General features: G+C 35.1%; 1 protein-coding gene across 4 annotated transcripts; it reads left to right on the top strand.

Annotated features, from left to right (window-relative positions):
• Window positions 1-1,544: 1,544 nt before the first annotated feature.
• arhgap45b (Rho GTPase activating protein 45b) lies at window positions 1,545-21,545 on the top strand. 4 transcript variants are annotated; one of them, XM_079425065.1, is made up of 23 exons: window positions 1,545-2,378; window positions 3,241-3,637; window positions 8,442-8,585; window positions 8,683-8,767; window positions 10,507-10,579; window positions 10,795-10,855; window positions 11,546-11,680; window positions 11,856-11,917; window positions 12,003-12,113; window positions 13,454-13,534; window positions 13,670-13,837; window positions 13,926-14,063; window positions 14,804-14,994; window positions 15,085-15,206; window positions 16,347-16,445; window positions 16,559-16,660; window positions 16,745-16,908; window positions 17,859-18,047; window positions 18,119-18,256; window positions 19,291-19,529; window positions 19,626-19,863; window positions 19,975-20,071; window positions 20,986-21,545. In XM_079425065.1, the coding sequence occupies exons 1-23, from the start codon at window positions 2,250-2,252 to the stop codon at window positions 21,306-21,308; spliced, it is 3,486 nt and encodes a 1,161-aa protein (XP_079281191.1). In that variant the 5' UTR covers window positions 1,545-2,249; the 3' UTR covers window positions 21,309-21,545. The 4 variants fall into 4 exon arrangements, with proteins under 4 accessions (XP_079281191.1, XP_079281188.1, XP_079281189.1 ...); XM_079425062.1 differs by having other exon boundaries at window positions 1,551-1,865; window positions 20,983-21,545; XM_079425063.1 differs by having other exon boundaries at window positions 1,551-1,865.
• Window positions 21,546-21,594: the final 49 nt, after the last annotated feature.

Below are 21,594 nucleotides of genomic sequence, written 5' to 3' on the forward strand. Positions count from 1 at the left end.
GTCATTACCTAGTGTGCTAGAGAGCAGACTGAGACACACTCCTGGGGAATTTCCTAAATACAGACATATCAAGTTAAAAATGGGAAAATGTTTAGAAAATGGGACATTGTTAGAATTGTCGCCATTCCAAATCTTACAAATGTTGATTATGTCATTGCATTTTTGCAATTGGTCTGTTTTCTTGCCTATTTATTTGCCTATTGAATGCTGTTTGGTCTTGCATTGCAAAGACTGTTGCTATGCTCTGATACGTCACATTTTCTGAAATGTGAAACTTAACCCATAAGAACCCGGACCAATTTCTCCTTATAGGAAAATTATGGGGCATATAAAACAAACCAAATGGACCACGTATAACATGTTTCTGCAGTTATTTTTGAAATACAACCCCTCCTTGTGAAGGATCTGTAATGTTACATGTTACATGTGCAGGGTTTAATTTGGTTTTGTCTGTGTTTGTTTTTTTTTTCTCTCAAAGCCTTGAGTCCCATTGACTGCCATTATATGACTGACAGACTGCAACGGTTTGAGTTAAAAATCTTTGTTTGTGTTCTACTGAAGAAACAAAGTCACCTAGATCTTGGATGCCCTGGGGGTAAGCAGATAAACATCACATTTTCATTTTTGGGTGAACTATCCCTTTAATGTGACAAATATGTCACATCAAAATACTTTTATAAGGTTAATAGCCCGATGTGACATATATGTCACCACAATATCTTTGTACCTTTTTTTTATCAATTTGTTCAAGAAATGTATTAAAATCAGGTTAAGAGTAATCTAGGATATGTTATTCAAATATTAGAATTGTTGCATGGGTTAAAACATACTTTTAGTAACAAAAACAAGCGTTTTAAAAATTGCTGACACCGCAGCATGTGCTAACCAGACAGGACACCATTTTGGAAATGTTGCCATGGCAACAAAAAATGATCACATTGTCACATGACTGAACCTGGGTGTTCATTATATGTCACTTAAGGACTTCCTGAGTTGAAAGTGTGGGATAAAGACCTTTCCAGATAATCACCATTGTTTGTGACACCCGCCTGAATTTGTGTACATGATATACTGACTCACTACCTAGGGTGCAAGGGAGCAGATTGAGACACACTCCTAGGGAATTTCATATATATAGAGAGAGAGATTATTTTTACAGTTAGAAAATTGAAAAGTTGTAATTGTCACCATTCCGAATCTATGCAATGCATTTTGCTATTGGTTGTCTTGTATTTATTTACATAAGACTGCTATGCTCAGATTTTTCAATATTGCTTTAGTACAGATGGGCCTATTTCATTCTGGAGTTAAAATTATGTTTTGTCAAACAAAAAGATTTCAAGACATGTTTTGTCACCAAAGTGGGCGGTGTTTTAATATTTAATTAAACAGCAGGTGACAGACATTAACACACACAGTGTGGGGAAGTTGGCCAAAGCTTATTTTTTTCGTAAAATGATGGAACTCGTTGCATAAACGTCGTTTTAAAGCATGCATGATGTTATCCACCCCTCATGTTTCTACAAGGCAACGCAGTTTCACTTGTCAAAGGCGAGAGAGAGAAAGCGGATGCGCCTCAGACTGTTCTGATGACTGTCAGTAGATTCAGTCAATGTGCGATTCATATTAGAGGTGTGAGACACAAGATCAAGCTCGGGGTGTGTAAACCTCGCATCAGCGCTTTGAAATGGGGAGCCGGGGGGTGGGCAGGGGGGTTATATCGTAAATTAAAAGAAATACGCGTCGGATCGAAACACCCAAAGCTTAAAATGTTCTCTAAAAGGACAAGGGAACTGATAAAGACGCACTCGATGTCAAAGAAGAGCCGAACAGGAAACAGCGCATCGCCTCTCAACTCTCCATCAGTAAGTCGCTCAGCATCTCTCGACTTTTCCTCCTGCCAGTCAACTTGATTGACATTTCACTCTCGCGCTCATGTTTTCGACGTTGCTGAAAAATGTACGAATGTTATCAGTGTTGTCAAACACAAATGTCGAATTCAAGTTGATTATTTAGACCATTATGTTATCTAAAAAAGAGAAAAGGGTGGACTAAACTTCCTCAGTGTGGCATGGCGCAGCAAGGGGCAAGAAGTTCAGGTTTTGCCTTACTTTTAATATGTTTCTCCTGGTTTCAGGACTTAATTGATTTACTTCCAGTTGCTTTTTAAGGTTCAGTGGCATGTATTAAATTAAAATGATGAGATATGATGGCTAACAGTGTCGAAAGTTAACGCGCAGTAGCTGGAAATGTTGAAGCGCGGTGGATCAAGTAGCAAAAGCTACAGTCCTTACGCGACTAGTCAGAGAGTGAAAAAATCAAACGGCAAAACTAAATTGGACATCTTACCAAATAGACCCAACGTCTGGCTCAAACAGGTGGGTTGTATTTAAAAAGTACTTTTTTGTCAATATGCATATTTTAAGTAGTAAATATTTGTTTGTTACTGTTTAAAATATGCATTTGTGTATGATATGTGTACTAATATGCATTTACAGTTTTTGTCAAGTGGTGTAACCAGTTGTAAAACTATTATACATGTTATCTTAGGACCTCATATTGAAAGTCTACAAGGAATATTTGTTCTTCTAAAAATTAATTGGATCAAAGTGAACGGCAAAACGTTTAAATGTATATATTTAAACTTTAAAATGTATATTACTGTAATATTCCAAGTATAATAAAGAGTTTAGATTTAATTTTTGTAATTCTTATTTTATTTAAATTAATGTATAAAAAGCTCAAAAAATATCCCTATATATATATATATATATATATATATATATATATATATATATATATATATATATATATATATATATATATATATATATATATATATATATAGTGAAAAAAAGTAATAATCTTTCCTTTTGGAATGTCAACATTTACTGGTTTGTAGTGCATCATATTTCACCATTCGTTTATTTGTTTGTTGACTAAAATGAGTCACAATTAATGGGATTTTCGGTAACTTGGCTTTATATTCATGTTTACTTGCATGGGAGTGTTTTTCGGCCTCAGCGAAGCCAGTTAGTGTGGCATCAGCTCTTCGAGGTGTGACAGGAAGTAGGCCACTGTTACACAATTGCTCTTGTGAAAGAAGTTCTGTTTACTAACAGCCGTCTATTGTAGTCAGGCACATATCTTGTGCTCTATCCGCAAAACTTTCTACCTTAAAACTTGTCATGTGTATCAGTTTGCCCACACTATACACTTGTTTTCTTCTTTATCATACAGCTCTCTGCTCTTCAAGAACAGCCTCGGAAAGATGCAGTCGATTCCGTCACCTCTTCGTCCCATACGTCCTCCAATCTGTCTCCCCCTGTCCTAGAAGTCCCGTCTTCCTGTCCAGGTACTCCTTTGGCCCAGCACACTAAGCTGGTTGGCAGCCCTTCCCCAATGGGCACCCTAAAGCGGCCGACTTCCCTGAATCGTAATCCAAGTGCCGCGGGCTTCCCAATCCAGTCTTGGGTCTTTAGTAAGGGTGCGGGAAAATCCATCATCTCCCAGAGTCCCTCGCCGGAGACACCCGAGGCTACAGTGGCTATCGAGGTGGAAGACATCCCGTCGTTGTTGCGCATAGTGGAGCGGTTTGCCAAAGCGGTGGAAAAACTGAAAGATGTTGTGCTTGAAGGTAAGATAAAGGTTTTCTTGGAGAAGCACTACAAAAATCCATTTTTTTTTTTTTTTTTTTTTTTGTAAAAACCAGCAGCTGTGGTTGCCAGAATTTTAATGTAAAAAATATGGTAGAAACATTTTAGGTTTTACGAACTGAACTTTAAATTTACAATAAAGGCCCTTGTCCGAAATGTTCATATGCGTTTTTTTCCGTATTCGTCATCCTTTCCTATCAAAATGCTTGCCACGGATGCAAAAACGCAGAACATCGAACCTGATCCGAATTTATTACGGATGAAAGTTTCAGAGGCAGTGTTTAAACGTTATTGACACAACGTGAGGTCGTATTTATTTTTTAACGAGCAAAAATTTCAAAAATTAAAACCTTTCATTAATATAAATTCAATAAATGAATAAAGTTCATCACAAACAAGGTTATAATAGTCAACAAAAATGTCAAATTAAAACCAGATTATATAAATGTTAACTAATAATATTATCATCTAAAAACTTATTCAAACTTTATTTAAAATGTATTTAAAAATGTTTATTAATTATATAAATTATTGCAATCAATAAACCGTAGACACATTAAAACATAACTAATAAAAATTACAAATACAGAAAAATTGCTAAAATTAACAAATGAAAATGGGAGGGGGAAAAAATTACAAAAACAAATGACACTAATATAATGGTGTAAAGATAACAAAATTGTAATCTGCATAACTTGATTTTTTTTTTTTTTTTTTTTTTTTTTTTTTTTTTTTAAATCGCACCATTTGAAAATTTTGGGAATGTCTGTATTTTACTGTAAAGTTACATAAAGTGCCATTAGATTTAGATGCCATTAGTTTTTCACTTTATACATTAAGAAATTACAGTTAACCAATTAAGAGGTTAACATGGCATTTTTAGTCTCTTACCATAATAATTACAATAACTTTTTTTACAGTGTAGTTGACATTTATGAAACGTTTCCTGGTACTTATTTTCAAGTTAGAAACGCACGGTGTTCAATACTTGTCTGCCACATGACTATTTGCACATCCTGCCGCAAACATCACCTTCCGCTGAGGATCATGTGATCGCGGAGCAGAGTAGGGGCGGGGCTGAGTTTGCTCAAGAGGCCCTGATCTTCCTGTATCTGCAGTCAGGCTGAGTTCCTGTGGTGCACCACACCGGTGCAGGAAATGGTTCTCTCCGAAAACACCCCCTTCCACTCTCGTAGAGCAACGTCATTCAGCAACAAGCCTGTAGTCCTACCCAAAAATAACAAAATCAGTTATTATATCTGAGTTTTCTGATATCTCACTATAGACACAACTATCTTTTCCACAAGTGCATCCTTATAATATTATTAATATATTTCAGTTAGATCAGTTAAATCTGAAGATAAATCATTTTAATTCAATATCCAAACACCCAAACCAAAAAAATCCCCTAAAAATGACAACAAAAGGACTATTCTTGAAAGTTGTTGTTGCAAGGAATTTTATATAGTATATTTTGTCATATTTTATAGAAATGATATTTATATTAGGGCTGTCAGTCGATTAAAATGTTTAATCTAATTAATTGCATGGTGTCAATTAATTAATTTAATCACAAATTACATTTGGCTGTGAAAATACCGCCAAAAGATTACTTGATACTTTCTCATTTAACACAAAAATAGCTTTAAGTAGACATTACAAAGAGTAGCTTTAGAAATAAATATTCTACTTGATTCAACATAATTTATTACACACAAATGTTTTGGCTACCATGGCCTAACATAAACTATGGAACATAAAAGATCATAATTTGAGACATCTCATGCAATGAAAGTCACTGGTAACCAAAACAGCTTTTAACAATTGTCTTCAAAATACCTTTTTTTTTCTTTTTTTTTTTATATAATGTTCCACAAAAGAATGTCATTCAGGTTTGAGTAAATGACAATTTATTTTTTTGTGAACTATCCCTTTTAATTTTAGAAAATATTGTTTAAAATATACCACAATATTAACTTCTTATTTACTGAACTGTTATATAAAATCACATTTGCACTCGTTATAACCAGGACAAAAACGGCACTGGTGTGATATTTCTCTCGCTGCTCGTGTGATATCCCTTATCATGTGATATAAATATGAGATGACAACTCATACAGGAAAAAAATGTTTGTCCCAATATCTTGAATTTTAGGGCATAACTGCATTTATGGAGTTGTTGCCCTCCATCATATTTGTCAACTGTAAGATGACGTACAGGTCTGGGGGCGGGGCCAGTGCATTAACTGCGTTAACTTTAATTGCTTTTTTCATAGCCCTGTTTTTTTTTTTTTTTTTTTTTTTTTTTTTGCTGGCCCAAGTTTGAAAACTTCTATATCATGGTCGTAAATGATGACTATGATACTTGGTAGTTGTCCAAAAAATAAGTTAGTCAATTAAAGGGGTCATATGACGTTGCTAAAAAGAACATTATTTTGTGTATTTAGCATAATGCAATGCGGTTTAAGGTAAAAAAAAAACACATTATTTTCCACATACTGTACATTATTGTTGCTCCTCTATGCTCCACCTTTCTAAAACTCATCGTTCTGAGAAGCGAGGCGTGCTCTGATTGGCCAGCTGTCCAGTGCATTGTGATTGGCCGAATACCTCAAGCATGTAATGGAAATGTTTCGCCCCTTACCGTGTTGTGATGCCGTGTCCCGGCGCGACGAGACAAAATCAATAAAACCCATTATAAACAAGGCATTTGTTGCATCCAGTGGGGACATAATTACTGATTATAATTTATACGGTCTTTTTATGCGTCGCATTGCATCGCGCCGTGTAAACATTACCATGTCTGCATTTGTGATCGGATAAACAACAAACAAGCACTACTCTACACAGCTCACGTTTGAATAGTCAGTGGCAAATTCTTTAAATAAGAAAATGTACTTACAGGCTGTAAGTCAGAAGCGCCAGACTGTCCTTGCAAAGTTGGAATTGCCCCACTTTATAGAAACAGCCTTTGTGTACAGCTTGCATTGTGCTACTCTCCCAGGTTCAGGAAATATTCCTCCGTAAAATGCGCTGCACACACTCTAATATTTGGGTGGAACTGTTCTGCAACAGTGTTGTAAATACAACTTAACCACTGATTTCTTGTGTCCACTTTTGGAAGCCCAAACAAAGTAGTTTCTCTTTCACAACAAAACACAGCATCTCCAGGAGATGGCGCTGGCGGCAACAACAGCACTACAGCGAGAATAATAGTTCCACCTTCTTTCTTTGCATATACATTTGGGTGGTGTTATGCAAATCTTCCCACACCGTGACGTAGACGTGGGGCGTGTTTGAATGAGCCGTTTTAGGGGGGCGTGGTGAAGTCTTAACTTTTATAAAGAATATCTCTTTGGTTTTGAGACTTTAGTCTTTGCAACTTCAGGGATCTTATCTATGCACAAACAGCTTGTAACTCTCCAAAGAGAAAGGAAAACTTGAAATCGCATAAATATGACCCCTTTAACTACTTACTACTACCCCTACTACTAAATAATAATAGTACTTTTGACTCACTGAAAAATATAGTATACATCTTTGTCATTTTGCCATATTTCATATTTCCACAATTTCCACCAATTAATTATTTTTTATTTTATTGAACACAAATAGCCTACTTTATCTGACTGGGGGAAAAAGCCAGTTGTTCATGCTTCCCGTTACTATATAAGTCAGGGAGTTTCAACAGAAGAAAGAGAAACTCTACAAGTAACAGTTGTAGGTGTTTTTTTGCTTCGAGTTACAGTTAAGAGCCGTGACAGGAGGAAGTGGCTTGTAGACGTGTCACAGCAGACGAAAAAGCACTGCAACACAGTGTGAACGGCCTGCCTTGCATCATCTCGACTCTTTTAGGATCACTGCAGATATTTCTCAGCATGACAGACATTGACATGGGTTCACAAAGAAATATACAGGTCATATTGTGCCCTATAATCGGAAGACAAATGCTTCTGCTGAGACGATTAAATTAAACCTTTTAATTGTTGTTAATTTGTTTTATTTGCTCTTTTAGTTCTTTGTTTTTGTTTGTATAATTGTTTATTGAACAAACCTGAACATAATTAACACATTGATTTATTTTGATCTAACTGTATGTTTTATCTTATTTTTGTTTTTTACATTGTTTTTGATAACTTTTGTTTCGTTTTTGTTTGTGCGTGTTGCGGAAGAACATTGTAGGCGGAGCTACTTCTCTCTGTTTATGACTATGACAAATCACGCAGGTACTGGCTACTCCACAGCGGTACCTACCAGGACCAGTCTAAAATAGTCTGAATATAAACACTTATTATAGGTGTAGCGTACTGATTCAGGACAAGCCAAAAACACGGTTTGGAAAATGGATTCATGGTGTACTCTCTTATTATATAAATTGTGTAAACTTTGAACACAAAGTTACGGACTGCAGCTTTAATTTAATTTATTTTCAAATGTATTTATTTCGTTGGGGCATTTATTTTCTCATGGGGTGAAATATGACCCAGATATTTTTTTTATTTTTTTTTGTAACTTGTTTCATTGTATTGTATTTTTGTTTGTTTGTTTTATTTAGCTTTCTTTCTTTCTTTCTGGGTGAAAAATGACCCAGATTGAATTAATTAAAGCCTACATTTAATTAGCCTATAGTTTTGCATGTTTGATAACCCAGTGTGAAGAGAGTTATCATTTGGCACAAAAATCCAAGTTTAATCAGAAGTCTTAACTGCTTGTGTTGTGTGGCTGTAATCTAGGTGTTTATTTTCAGCTGATAAGAGTCTGATGATGATGTTTGTTTTTTTGCAGACAAACATGAGAACCGGCGTCCACTGGCCCATGAGTGTTTGGGGGAAGTTCTGCGCATCCTTCGGCAGGTCATCGGCATGTACCCGCTCCTCAACACGGTGGAGACGCTCACCGCTGCTGGCAAGCTCATCTCACAGGTCAAAGGTTAGAGCTGCCATTTACATACATTCTACAGCAGTAGTGCATTTCTGTTGTCATTTTAAGAAATTTACCGACAACATTTTTTTGTCTTTGACTTCAGGATACCACTATGAAGTGTGCAATGAAGTAGATAAGAAAGATTTTGAGAAGGCCATCGAGACCATCGCTGTTGCCTTTAGCAGCAAGTGAGTATGAATCTCTTATTTGCGCCTTTGTTTCTTGTAATTACAGATCTTCTCACAAATTGTTCTCACTGGCATTTTTGACACTGAACCTAAAGGCATAGTGATATGTTCACAACCTGATTGGCTTTAATGACGTATATATCGTGACGGAATTTGCTGAACACCCCAAACAAAAGGAAAAGGTGCGTTTGACTTAAACTACATCAAAGTTCCTATTCACTGATCGGTCTGCTCAGCACCGCGTTAAGTCGAATACACTTAATGCCGTCCGCTGGACTAAGCACACTAATTTTTGCGTGTATATGATATGTTATTTTTACCACCTGCAAACTCACAAAGAACTCATAAAAGGCCGTTTACCTCCTCATTTGCCCTCTGCTCATTTTGTTTTGGATACGCTGCTTGTTCCCTTCGTGAAATCATGTCGCATCTTGTCATTACATCCTGTTTTTGGTTTGTTTAGAAGTATTTGGTTAGTGTTGGGTTCATTTTTAATTCGTACCGCACCAGAGTTCTACATTTATTTATTTTTTTAAGTAGTCTCAGTCCGCACCAGGGTTCTGATGGCAGCGTTTACACTCAAACGAACCGCACTAACAGAGCAATCGCACCAGAGGTCATTTTAATCGAACCAAACATGACAAGTGTGAACAACACCCTAAGATGCAAACAGGCGTACATTTTGCAGTATGCATACTGTGAGCTACTTTGCTGTATGAATAGATTACCTGGATTGAATAGTATCCTTACCAAAATACAAGAGAGCAATATTGTATTTATTTAATACTGTATCCCACAATGCAGTGTGCTCTACTTGATTTTCAGTTTCAGATGTGATAAATAAAACCATGTAAATAGAAATGAATGAAAATTAAAGTAATTTCACCCAATTGTAGCATTTACACTTTGAAATATTTATTTGATCGACCTGCCAATGGTGATTTACAAATGATTTATTTTCGATTCATTCTAGGAAATCGCACATTATTTTGGAATGTATTTATTTATATACATTTAAATCAATCAATAAGTAAATATATAAAACAAAATAGTCCCTTGAATGAACGGGACTATTTATGTATGTATTTATTTATTTTAATTTATTTACCTTTTAGATTCATTCTGGTAAATGGCACATTCTTTTGCAATACATAAAATAAATATTTAAATAAATAGAAAAATTTCCACTTGAATGAATGGAATTATTTATTGATTGTGTTTCTTTCAATTAGAACTTTGTTCCTTTTGAATGTTTTAGTTTATTCTGTTCATCGATTTATTTTTATTTTTACCTGTCTAAATTAAGCATAAACAGGACTGCAGTGCCATACAGCGTACTTTGTGTACATTATGAAATCATCTCTTTCTCAAAATGCTCTGTTAGATCATTGACATTAATCGTAGCTCTATAGAAATAACAGGAAGTTGATCTGTGGCTTCTGCTCTTACGCTAACAGCCCCAAACCTTCAAGGATCTGTTTTTGAGTTTGAGATGATATCATCTCTCATGTAGTACTGCTGTTGTTGTCACTTAAACTTTTCATAATCATATCAATACATATTTGAATGGCAGCGCAAAATGTTGCTCAAATGGTCTTGTTCATGTCTTGGATTAATTTCCTGTGACCAAAACATTCAATCATGCAGCAGTGTAATGTGACTGCGTTTCTGTGGCAGGAACTGAGCAAAGAGGGAATTGAGAGCTGGCATCAGTTGTTTTTGTTTGTGTGTTTTGTCAGTGTGTCTGAGCTGCTGATGGGAGAGGTGGACAGCAGCACGCTGTTGTCGGTGTTGCCGTCTGAGACGAGCAGGGTGAGTGTGTGTCAGTCTCCTATACAGAGCGGATGATGGTAGCAGATTTTGACTTCCTATAAGTGGTGTTCTGTGATTAGAGTCGCTGCTCTGTGACGCAGTTGTCCTCCACTGAAATGAGACTCGCATGAACACACATGACTGATGTGTGTGACGTATATGTGACGCAATGTTTGATATAAATATCGGTCTGTTTGTTCTCTTTGAATGTTCAGTCTATGGAGAACCTCTCGGGTCATGAGTCTTCACACACACGGAGTGATTCATCTGAGCTGGGTACATCGTTTTGACAAATTCAGAAATACAGAAAAGCAAGTGGGAACGCACTGATATAGATACAAGGTTTTTTGTTTTGTTGGTGAAGATATAATGTTATTTCTTCAAAATAATTTTATATTATGTAAAATGTGTGTAATATTATTTATATATATATATATATATATATATATATATATATATATTAATTAGTAGTAATATTTTGATAATATATTATTCGTAACTTTAAATGTTCTGCAGCAGATTTTGTAATGATCTCGAATGAATGATCTTTACTAAATCTCTTGCGAAACAACATTTAAAATTATAAATATTCAAATATACATAAAATTAACCATTATTATTGTTATTATTAAGAGAACTTGTTTAAATAAATATGCAAACTGCAGAACATATATAAACGCATTTAAAATGGTTTATTTTTAAAGAATAATAATGAATTTATTATCAGTAGTACAACAACAATTTGTATTCATAATTTTAAATATGTTCTTCAGGAAAAGATCTCGTATACATGCATACAAGAATTAATATTATTTTTATTATTAACTTTTTTTTATTATTATTATTAAAATATGTAGGTCTCCCTCAGAACAAACAAATTATTATTTTTATGGTTAGTATTACAAATGTACCTTTTTCTTCCATGAAACTTTGTTAACATAATTGTATTCCTATGCGTGCTGGCAGCGATGAGTGCTGAAGAGGTGGACATTATCCTGCAGCGCAGTGAAGGAGGAGTGGACTCGGCTCTGACGTACGCTAAAACCATCTCCAAATACATGAAGGATCTGATCGGCTATGTTGAGAAGAAGCTTGCGCTAGGTAGGATCACGTATGGCTTCAGTGATACAATGGCTTGATTTAAATTTAGTTTTGAAATGTTATATGAGAGATTTAAATAGAGTTCTGATTGTGGTTGAGCCACGTCCTGTAGCTACTTGTTTATTTGTTTTTTTTACTTAATATTTGACGTCTTAAATTATAATTGTTTGTACAGAGCTGGAGTTCTCCAAGGGCTTACAAAGGATCTATCAGTCTTGTAAACAGACAATCACACAGGTGAGAACTAACCTCGCTCAAGTTCTCTACAGTCTTCAGGATTGGTTTGTTTTCTTCCTCATGCGTCTGTTTTTGTGCCCATCAGCCACACATGCCCTTCTTCTCCATCTACTCTCTGGCTCTGGAGCAGGACCTGGAACAGAGCTCTGGGATGCATCAGGCGGCCTCCACCCTGCAGAACCAGACCTTCATCATGGTACAACACCAACATGTCCACCTTTTGCCCTTTTATTATTATAGCAACCCTATGAACCATAAGAAGGAAAATTATCAAAATTGGCACACTTGTAGTGATGGTCATGAATAGTAAACTGACCAACTTTGGGGCCCCTAGGACCAACTCTATAGCGCCACCAGCAGTTCAAAAATTCACTTTCAAATGGTTATAACTTTTGAACCCTTTTTTTATTTATTTTTTTTGTAGAAAAATGAAACTTAGTACACCTGATTACACTCATGATTACAGAATTCAAGCTGATTCTATTCAATAGGTTACTATTACATAATAGGACTCTGCCCATTACAGTAGTTACCATTTTGAAAAGGACAGTAATCCATTTTTTTCGCTACTCCTCCTACAAAATTAGTCCAATTCTTCCGAAAATTGATGCTCTTTAGACTAAGCCGCACAGAAATGACTGAACAGAATTTTGATATTCATCTTTGTTCAAAAGTTATAATGTTGTGTACTCTGTTGACCCAAAATTGGTTCAGAGGCTGTATTTTTGATCAATCGAAACGAAACTGTTTGCTTCAACACTGTTCTGAGGCTACATGCCAAAGTTGGAAACAACATTTTTGCTTATAACTGTTGAACGATTTGTCAGAAAATCATATCTTGGTGTCTATGGATTGCTTGTGTCATGCTGAATCCAGGAATACTGATTGTTCCAGGATTGGATGAACATCATGCTGCCATTTTAAATTTTTGCAATCTCTTTTAAATGATTTGACACATTGGCACAAAATTCAGAAGGTATCACCATTGGCATGTCCTGAAGGTACCTGAAAAGATTGAACACAGTGCCACAGTATTCCAGAGATATAAGGGCTTTTTGCCAAAACGTTTATAACTTCTGAAAACAAAATTTAATAATTTGTTTGTATTCTTTTACATTCCTTGGATTATGCAGATTCTGACTTTGTCTTATTTATTATTTTACAACAATGTGACTCTACACCATATTGAATCAAATGAAAATATATATATTTTTCACTGCTACTACTACAAATTATGTCCAAAATTGGCTCATATGGTCTGAAGTTCACTGTGCCTGTTGTTGTTGACTTGTGCTAGTTAGCTTAGCATGCTAATTGGTTAGCATGCTAAGCAGCTGCCATCAAAGCTGACTCTTCAGCTTTCATGTTATCTTAGTATGCTAGTCTGGTCAACATGTTTATTAGTAGTAATAGTAGTTACTGTTAAATGTACTATTGTACTGTATGTATTATTATTATTATTATTATTATTATTATTATTACTGGAGCATGAAGTACTTTGCTGTGAAAAATAATTTACTTTATGCTCATCCACAGCCTCTGCTGCTCCGCAAACAAGAGCACGAGAAGAAGCGCAAGGAGATCAAGGAACAGTGGCTGAAGGCCAAGAGAAAGCTGGTAACCTTTACATTTATCCATCTAATGAGCTATCAGAACACTTTAAATCTCCAGCCAGGATGTGTCTTCTCACACTGAACTGTATGAGATGTTAGCAGTGCAGGTCTGTAAGGGATGTTGTGTGTTTGAACACAGATGGAGTGTGAGGCCAACCTTCGCAGGGCCAAGCAGGTCTACATGACCCGCTGCGAGGACTACGACAAGGCCAGGACGGCGGCGAACAGGGCCGAGGAGGAGGGTGGCAGTTCTACCACCAAAACCGTAGACAAGAAGAAACGGCTGGAGGAAGAGGCCCGCAACAAGGTCAGACTCGGCATCTCTCATATGCCACTGTGGGAAGAGTTTTGCTGGAACAGATGTTCAGTGGTTTAGCAAGTTGTGTTCGTCTCAGGCTGAGGAGGCCGAGGCCACGTACCGGACGTGTATCGCAGATGCCATCACACAACACCAGGAGCTGGAGCACATGAAGGTCACTGTCCTGCGGCAGATACAGGAGGTCATCAAACAGAGCGACCAGACCATCCGCTCGGTAAACACTTCACACCCACTAGATGAATATAAACTGATTTTATTAATTTGTTAGTCTTTACGTCTCCATTAAAAAAATTCACTAAAGCAATTGAGGAGCAACATCACAAATGTTTGTTTGTTTTGCTTTTTCCTCAAGGTATTTCACACAAGACTTTCTTAGACTGTGACCCAATAATCAATTAAAATGCATATTAGAAAATACATGTTACGTGTATCTTTTTTTTTTTTTTTTTTTTTTTACATGGACAAAATGTATTTAAAGACCTCTTTTTATACAGCAAATATATTTAAGAACATTTTTAAAGCACTATATTGAGAAAATACAGCATATAATATTCATTTTTAATATGGACAGCAAATTATATTCAAGGACATTTTTGAAAGCATTGGATTGACAAAAATTGTAAAATACAGCAAATTGTATATTTTAAATTACTGTTAAATATCTCTTCAATATAGAAAATGTACCAAGAACAAATTTTTTCATAGTTTAATGGCTGGTAATATTTATGACTAGTCAGTTTTCTCTAGGCGTAAAGTTAATTTTAAACTCAAGACATTTGTAAAGCTAAATGTTATGAATGAGACGTTTTAAGGTTGTTTTTCATTATTATTGCGTGTACTTGATCAATGGCCCAGTCATGCATTATCCAGATTAACAGGATCAAATAAATACTGAAAAAAACTTCAAATCCAAATCCAGCTTGAGGGGTTTTAACCGTGTGAAACTCTTTCCAGGCCAGCATCTCCTACTACCAGATCATGCACATGCAGACGGTAGCGCTGCCGGTGCACTATCAGACGCTGTGTGAGAGCAGTAAACTGTACGATCCGGGACAGCAGTACGCCACGCACGTCAAAGACCTTCAGATGAGCGAAGAGCCCGAGACGCATTACGAGTTTGAGGCCTACTCTGCCTCCTCCAGCCAGTAACCAACACTCTTCTTGCTTTCAAACATGGAATATCATGGAAGTGGATGTGAATATTACAGTAAGATGTTGTCTTGTCTTGAATTCAGGCCGTCAGTCAGAGCTCGTGCTGACAGCTCTAACACTGATGCTCACAGCAATGCTGAAGCGCCGCCCACCGCTGGAGAAACCGGAGATACGAGCGCCTCTCACAAAGATGAGCAGAAGAGAGGTATGTGCAATCATTTGTTTGATCTACTTAATTAAATGTTTTTATATTACATTTTATAATAAGTATCTTTGTGTGAACCCACAAAAATGCACATCTAACAAAAGTATATTTTTAAAAATGTACAATGTAAATTTAAGAAATGCATTAATTCTGAATTAATAATTTAAAATTAAATTGCATTATTAATTGTAACTGAATAACAATTTAGTGTAATTAAATGTTAATATAATGTAATGGTAGAAAAATTATCAATTTAACTAATAATAAAATACAATATATAAAATTATATAATGCATCTAACAAGTTAAATTATCTTAAAAAAAGCTTTCCCTAAATGTAACTAATTTATTAAGAAATTGAATGTTTATAAATTTAAAATGAATTTAAAATTCAATTACATCATTAATTGTAACTAATAATGATAATTTAATAATGTAATTACATTTTAATATAATAGAATGCTATAAAATGGTCCATATTTAACCATTTTTATACACATTTTATTTTATTATATTACAGTTAAATGATATTAATAGTAAAATGTATATTTACTAGTAAAATTAAATGTTTCCTTGTTAACTAATATATTAATAAGTAAATAATAATAGTAAATTTTAAATTTTAAATTTTTAAAAGTTAATCAAATTTAGTTTTTATATTATACTCATATATTAATTAAATTATATTATTAATACACAACAATTATGATTGTATTAATTTTTAGGGTCCAAAGAACTAATTTATTAATATTTTATTTGAACTGTTGTATATTGTATATTAATTTGACTAATTATGGTTAGAGTTAAAGTTTTATAATATATTCTATTATATTAAAAGTAAATTATATTAATACATAATTATTGTAAAATTTAAATGCATTATATTTAATGAAACGAAAATACAAATTAAGGAATTTGCATTTTTTCACGCAAATGTAAATAATTTTTTTTTAAATATAATGTAATAAAGAAGTAGTTGCAAATTTTTATATTAAAATTGTCAAATGTGTATGAAGATTTTTTTATTTATAGATGCTTGCTTTCAAAAAAGTGTTTGTTTGGTTTAGATTTTTTTGGGGTATGTTATGAATCTCTAAAGTAGTTACACAAATGGTTCTGAATTGAAAATTTCTTGTGTCAGCTCGAGGTTACTTGACCCACAAATCCTGGGGCTCCACAGTGAGTGACACAGACAGTGTGGGAGGAGGAAGTGGCCTGGGATCCCCAACTACCAGCACAGGTACAACTTCCTGCCATGACCAATTTACAAAAAAAAATGTGTATGTATATATGTATGTATGTGTAAAATTGCATTAACTATTTGTATTTTATTGGTTTTGTTTTTCCCCCTAGGTGACATAAGTAAAATGGCCCGAACGTCATCAACAGGAACCATGTCATCAAATGAAGACGCAGATGAGAAAGACTCAAATGTTACTTCCTTTGAAACGCCAAGTGAGAGAAAACGGTGCACAGATGTTTTCCTTTTTAATTTGTATGTATCATCCAGTTTCTGACTGTCCGTTCAACGTTTTGCAGATATAAACGGCATCGAGCCTGAAATTGCGGTGCCCACTGGGCCGTTCAGGAATGTGGGTCTATCGAAAGCCGCTCAGACACACAAACTGCGCAAACTGCGCTCCCCGTCCAAATGCAGAGAATGCGACAGCTATGTTTATTTCCAGGGAGCTGAGTGTGAGGAGGTGAGTCACGTCTGCTGCGCTTGGGCCTCATGTTTGAAATAAACCAGGCTTCTTAAAGAGCTAGTTCACCCAAAAATGAAAATTCTGTCTTTTAATTACTCACCCTCATGTTGTTCCAAACCCTCAAAGTCTTCAATCATCTACAAAACACAAATTAAGATATTTTTGATGAAATCCGAGAGCTCTCTGACCCTCCCATAGACAGCAAAGGGTCCTTATTAAGGGACCCCTCTCCATGCTACTGGTGAAAAGATCCATTACTGGGGCATCCCGCGCAACAGGGAACCTCTGGGTTCACGGAAGTGAACCTTAGATCAAATGTAAGAGAAGTCAGGTGAAGGCTCAATTCTTGGGTTTTGTTTTGTGATTTAAATGGAGAAAAGTGAAAGCAGGCTTAAGAGAGACCATTTTCATCACAGGAAGTCCATTATGATCTGGTGCCCACTAGCAGCTCACAGCAAAGTGTGTGTCTCCTAAGGAAATATGTTATAATGGTATATTTGAATTAATTTGACTTTCAGAAATCCTACATTTTGATTTTTCTTTTGCATTTTTTTTACTTTTTTTTTTGTTTTGTTTTTTTTTCACAAACTGAGTACAAGCAATGACGTTCTTACAGTAGTCCAAGTGATATTGTACAAAAATATCTGATTTCTAATCACGATCAAGGCTCAGAAACCTAGCAAGGAGATCAGTATTCTCGTAGCTTTGTAAAATTACGGTTGAACCACTGATGTCACATGGATTCTTTTAAAAATCTCCTTGCTATGTTTCTTAGCCTTGATCGTGTAAGGATCCTTGCGGTCTATGGAGGGTCAGAGAGCTCTCGGATTTCATCAAAAATATTTTAATTTGTGTTTAGAAGATGAACGACTTGAGGGTGAGTAATTAAAGACAGAATTTTTATTTTGGGTGAACTATCCCTTTAAAGTCTGGTTTGCTCTTGGCAGTGTTTCCTGGCCTGTCACAAGCGCTGCTTGGAGACTTTGGCCATTCAGTGCGGCCACAAGAAGCTCCAGGGTCGCCTTCAGCTGTTCGGGCAGGATTTCTTGCAGGTGTCCGGCAACAGTCCCGACGGCATCCCCTTCATCATCAAGAAGTGCATCGGCGAGATCGAGAGAAGAGCGCTGAGAATGAGGGTACGTTCAGATCCAGCAGATCTCAGCCAATAGAAATGCAGGATTGTGCTGATGGTCCTCCTCTCTGTCAGGGTATTTATCGCGTGAATGGGGTGAAGACACGGGTGGAGAAGCTGTGCCAGGCGTTTGAGAACGGCAAAGAGCTGGTGGAGCTGTCCCAGTCCTCGCCACACGACATCAGCAACGTACTGAAGCTTTACCTGCGGCAGGTGAGCCACCACTGCATCAGGACAATATTGTGAAAATGGCATTTTGGGGTTTTGTATATTCTGTTATATGAAAATTTAAAAAAATATTATTATTGACAATTTTAACAGTCTGCATTTTTGGTTCACCTAAATGTAACAAATTTAATAAAATTTATTTTATATTGTTTTTATTAATCTAACTAATTTATTAATTTGTATATTGTTGTATTAAATTACATTATAAATCTAAATTATTATTCTATTAATACATCATAATAACAGAATTTGCATTTGTAGGGTTCACTCAAATAACCCAAATAAATGTATGAATATTTTAATTTAACTCTAAATTAAATGAAGTTAATAACTATAAATAACAATAATAACTTAAACAATTTGGGGTTTTGTTTATTATATGCAATTATATGATAATTAAATTATATAAATAAATACTACAGAATTTGCGTTTACCCAAATTTAAATAACAATAGTTTAATAATATACTCAACTTTTGATAAAACAGAATGATGCGTGTAAAAATTTTTGAACTTTTTTTTTTTTTTTTTAAGTATAATTTAATATAATCTCATTTAATTTTTAGATATTTTATTTTATTATCAAATATTATTTTACTACTAATTAATTACTACTAACTAGTAAATCATAAAATAAATAAAATTTTTATATTGCATTCCATTATATTAAAATTCCATTATTAATAAAAAAATTAACAATTAGCATTTTTGGGTTCCCCAAATGTTACTAACTTGTTAACATTTTGTATATTTTTGTATTTTAACTTTGTTATATTAATACATATAATTAATATATTTTTGGGGATTTTTGCACTCACCTAAAATATAAATGTATTTATATAAAAATAAAATTCAGTTAATAATAATATTACAACACTTACTTACATTTTTGGTGAACAAATCCTATAACTGTTCCCTGTGATTTAAGTTGCCTTCATTGTTAGCAGTGGCTTTCATATCCTCATTATATGTTCAAGTCAGTTGTTACATCCTCATTTTGTATTTCTGTCTCTTCCTCAGCTTCCAGAGCCCATCATGCCCTTCCGTCTCTACAACAGTCTGATGGGTCTGGCGAAGGAAAGCCTGGCTGTAGTAGGTCCAGAGGGAGCCGAGACGGGCAAAGGGCCCAACCTGGTGGACCTCGGCCCTGAGACGGACCCTGAACTCTTGGCCCTCGTGGACAGACTCAAGAATCTCCTCGAAGAGCTGCCCAAACCAAACACAGCCACTCTGCGCTACATAACGCGCCACCTGAGAAGGTGCAAAGATTTCAGGGTTTATAGACCGACACAGACTCTGTCAAACTCTGTGTTTATTAAACACTGATTATTTGGTTAATGTCCCTCTGTTTTCAGGATTGCAGAACTGGAAGATGACAATAAAATGAGCCCGAGTAATCTGGGCATCGTGTTTGGCCCCTCACTGATGCGGCCCCGGCCCTCAGGGGCCACGGTGTCTCTGTCATCTCTGGTGGATTACCCATATCAAGCCCGCATAGTGGAGACTCTCATTGTGTTTTATCCTGCCATTTTCCATTCGGACTTCAGCCGGCCTGCATACGCCAACACCCCCCGCACACAGTCTCTGCCGCAGGTTTGAGATTCATACGCAGTAGATAAAATCTCTCATGTTGTGCAAGCGGTGCGTTTTAATGGGAGGTTAAACCGTTAATGCAGAACAAATGTGATGTTTTGGTCTGTGCAGGAAAGCAGCATTGATGGAGAAGAACACTGTTCGAATGATGAACAAGAAGTCGCAGATGAACCCGGTGCTGCAGAGTCAGACAAGTTAGAGGGCCATGGTATTATAGACTTTTATTCCTAATATTATTGCTTTACATTCTTCAAAAGTATTATGTGTGTGTGTATATTTTGATTTATCTTTTGATATTTTAATTTTTAAATATGTATGTCATGTTTTATTTAACTCATATCAATTTACTCATTTAATATACATTTTATATAAATATCTTCATTTTCCATTTTAAAATCTTTATACTCAAGTTAGTTTTTCACTACTTTGTTTGCCTTATTACACACACACACAAAAAAAATATATATACTCTTTTGTATTTTTGTACTCCTTTTTAAGTTTTTAATTTTATTTATTAGCCTTTCATATTCAATTTAAAGTATAATTTATATATAAATTTCACCATTTATTTGTAAAATTCTAAAATATTAGAAGTATTGTATTTCTGTTGTTTTAGTTTTTTATTTTTGCCTTTCATATTAATATTTTTAATATACATCTATTAAATGTATTCATATAAATATAAAATTAAGTTAAATATATCACCATTATTTTAGTATTTTAAAATATTTGAAATTCATTTTATAGGTAGTTATTCATTTGAGTTATTTGCCTTTCATATTACTGTAAATTGTCAATTTTTGCATATCACCATTTCTTTAATGTTTTAACACTTAAATTTTACATTTATTTTGTATTCAATACTCTGCCTTTCATATTAGGTTTAATGTACTTGCAAATATATTCATATAAATGTAAAATTAATATTTAAATGTATCACCATTTATTTTTGTTTTTAAAATATTTTAAATTAAGTAGGCGTTTAGTTTTATTTGACTTCATATATTTCTTATATCATTATTCATATATCTAAAAAAAAAACTAATTCCAATGAGCGGTTTTGCATTCAATCAAATTAATAATAATAAAAAAAAATGTATAATGACTGTCATGTGTCAGCAGAGAGTTCAACGGGAACACCTGGTTCTCTGGAACAAAGTCTGGACTCCGATTCAGAAGCAGATGAGGAACGGGCCAGAGGCGAACTTCAGCCCCCCAGTCCCACAGACCAGATGCTCGATTTGACCACCGAAACCCAAATGAGACCACCCGTCCTCCTCGTGAGCCTGCAGTGTCCCTCCAGCCCAAACAACAACAGTGACCCCCCTGCCCTCCCTGAGAGCGAGCCGCCTGAGTTAGAAGAGCCAGAGGAAGAGCCAGCAAGCTCTCTGGCAGCGTTAAATATCAATCAGAGTAACAACACCAGCACAACACTCACTCTCTGAGTTCACCACAACCAGGGCTTGTCTGTGACGTCCGGTGCTTTTTTTTTTTTTTTTTTAAGATGCGTTTTAATATTTAAAATACTTCAGCTTAGAATCCTGCAAAAAATTTACCGAGTTATAAAAGTTTTTTTTAGCTTTTTTTTTACCAAAACAGCAGTACGCTTCCAGTGACATCATGCATTGTATCTTATGAAATCACCTTATACAAAGTGTTGAGATAAAATTTAACAAGTGAGATTTGTTTGTGCTTGTCTTTTTAATAATAATAAAATGAGTGACTTCAAAA

This window comes from Barbus barbus (genome assembly GCF_936440315.1).
Source record: "Barbus barbus genome assembly, chromosome: 9".
Classification (NCBI taxonomy): domain Eukaryota; kingdom Metazoa; phylum Chordata; class Actinopteri; order Cypriniformes; family Cyprinidae; genus Barbus; species Barbus barbus.

Coding starts and splice junctions, on each gene's coding strand:
- arhgap45b (XM_079425062.1), top strand. CDS start 1,590: ATGACTGTCAGTAGATTCAGTCAATGTGCGATTCATATTAGAGGTGTG. Junction 12,114..13,453: donor AGAACCAGACCTTCATCATG/GTACAACACCAA, acceptor GCTCATCCACAG/CCTCTGCTGCTCCGCAAACA. Junction 16,446..16,558: donor ATCCCCAACTACCAGCACAG/GTACAACTTCCT, acceptor TTTTCCCCCTAG/GTGACATAAGTAAAATGGCC.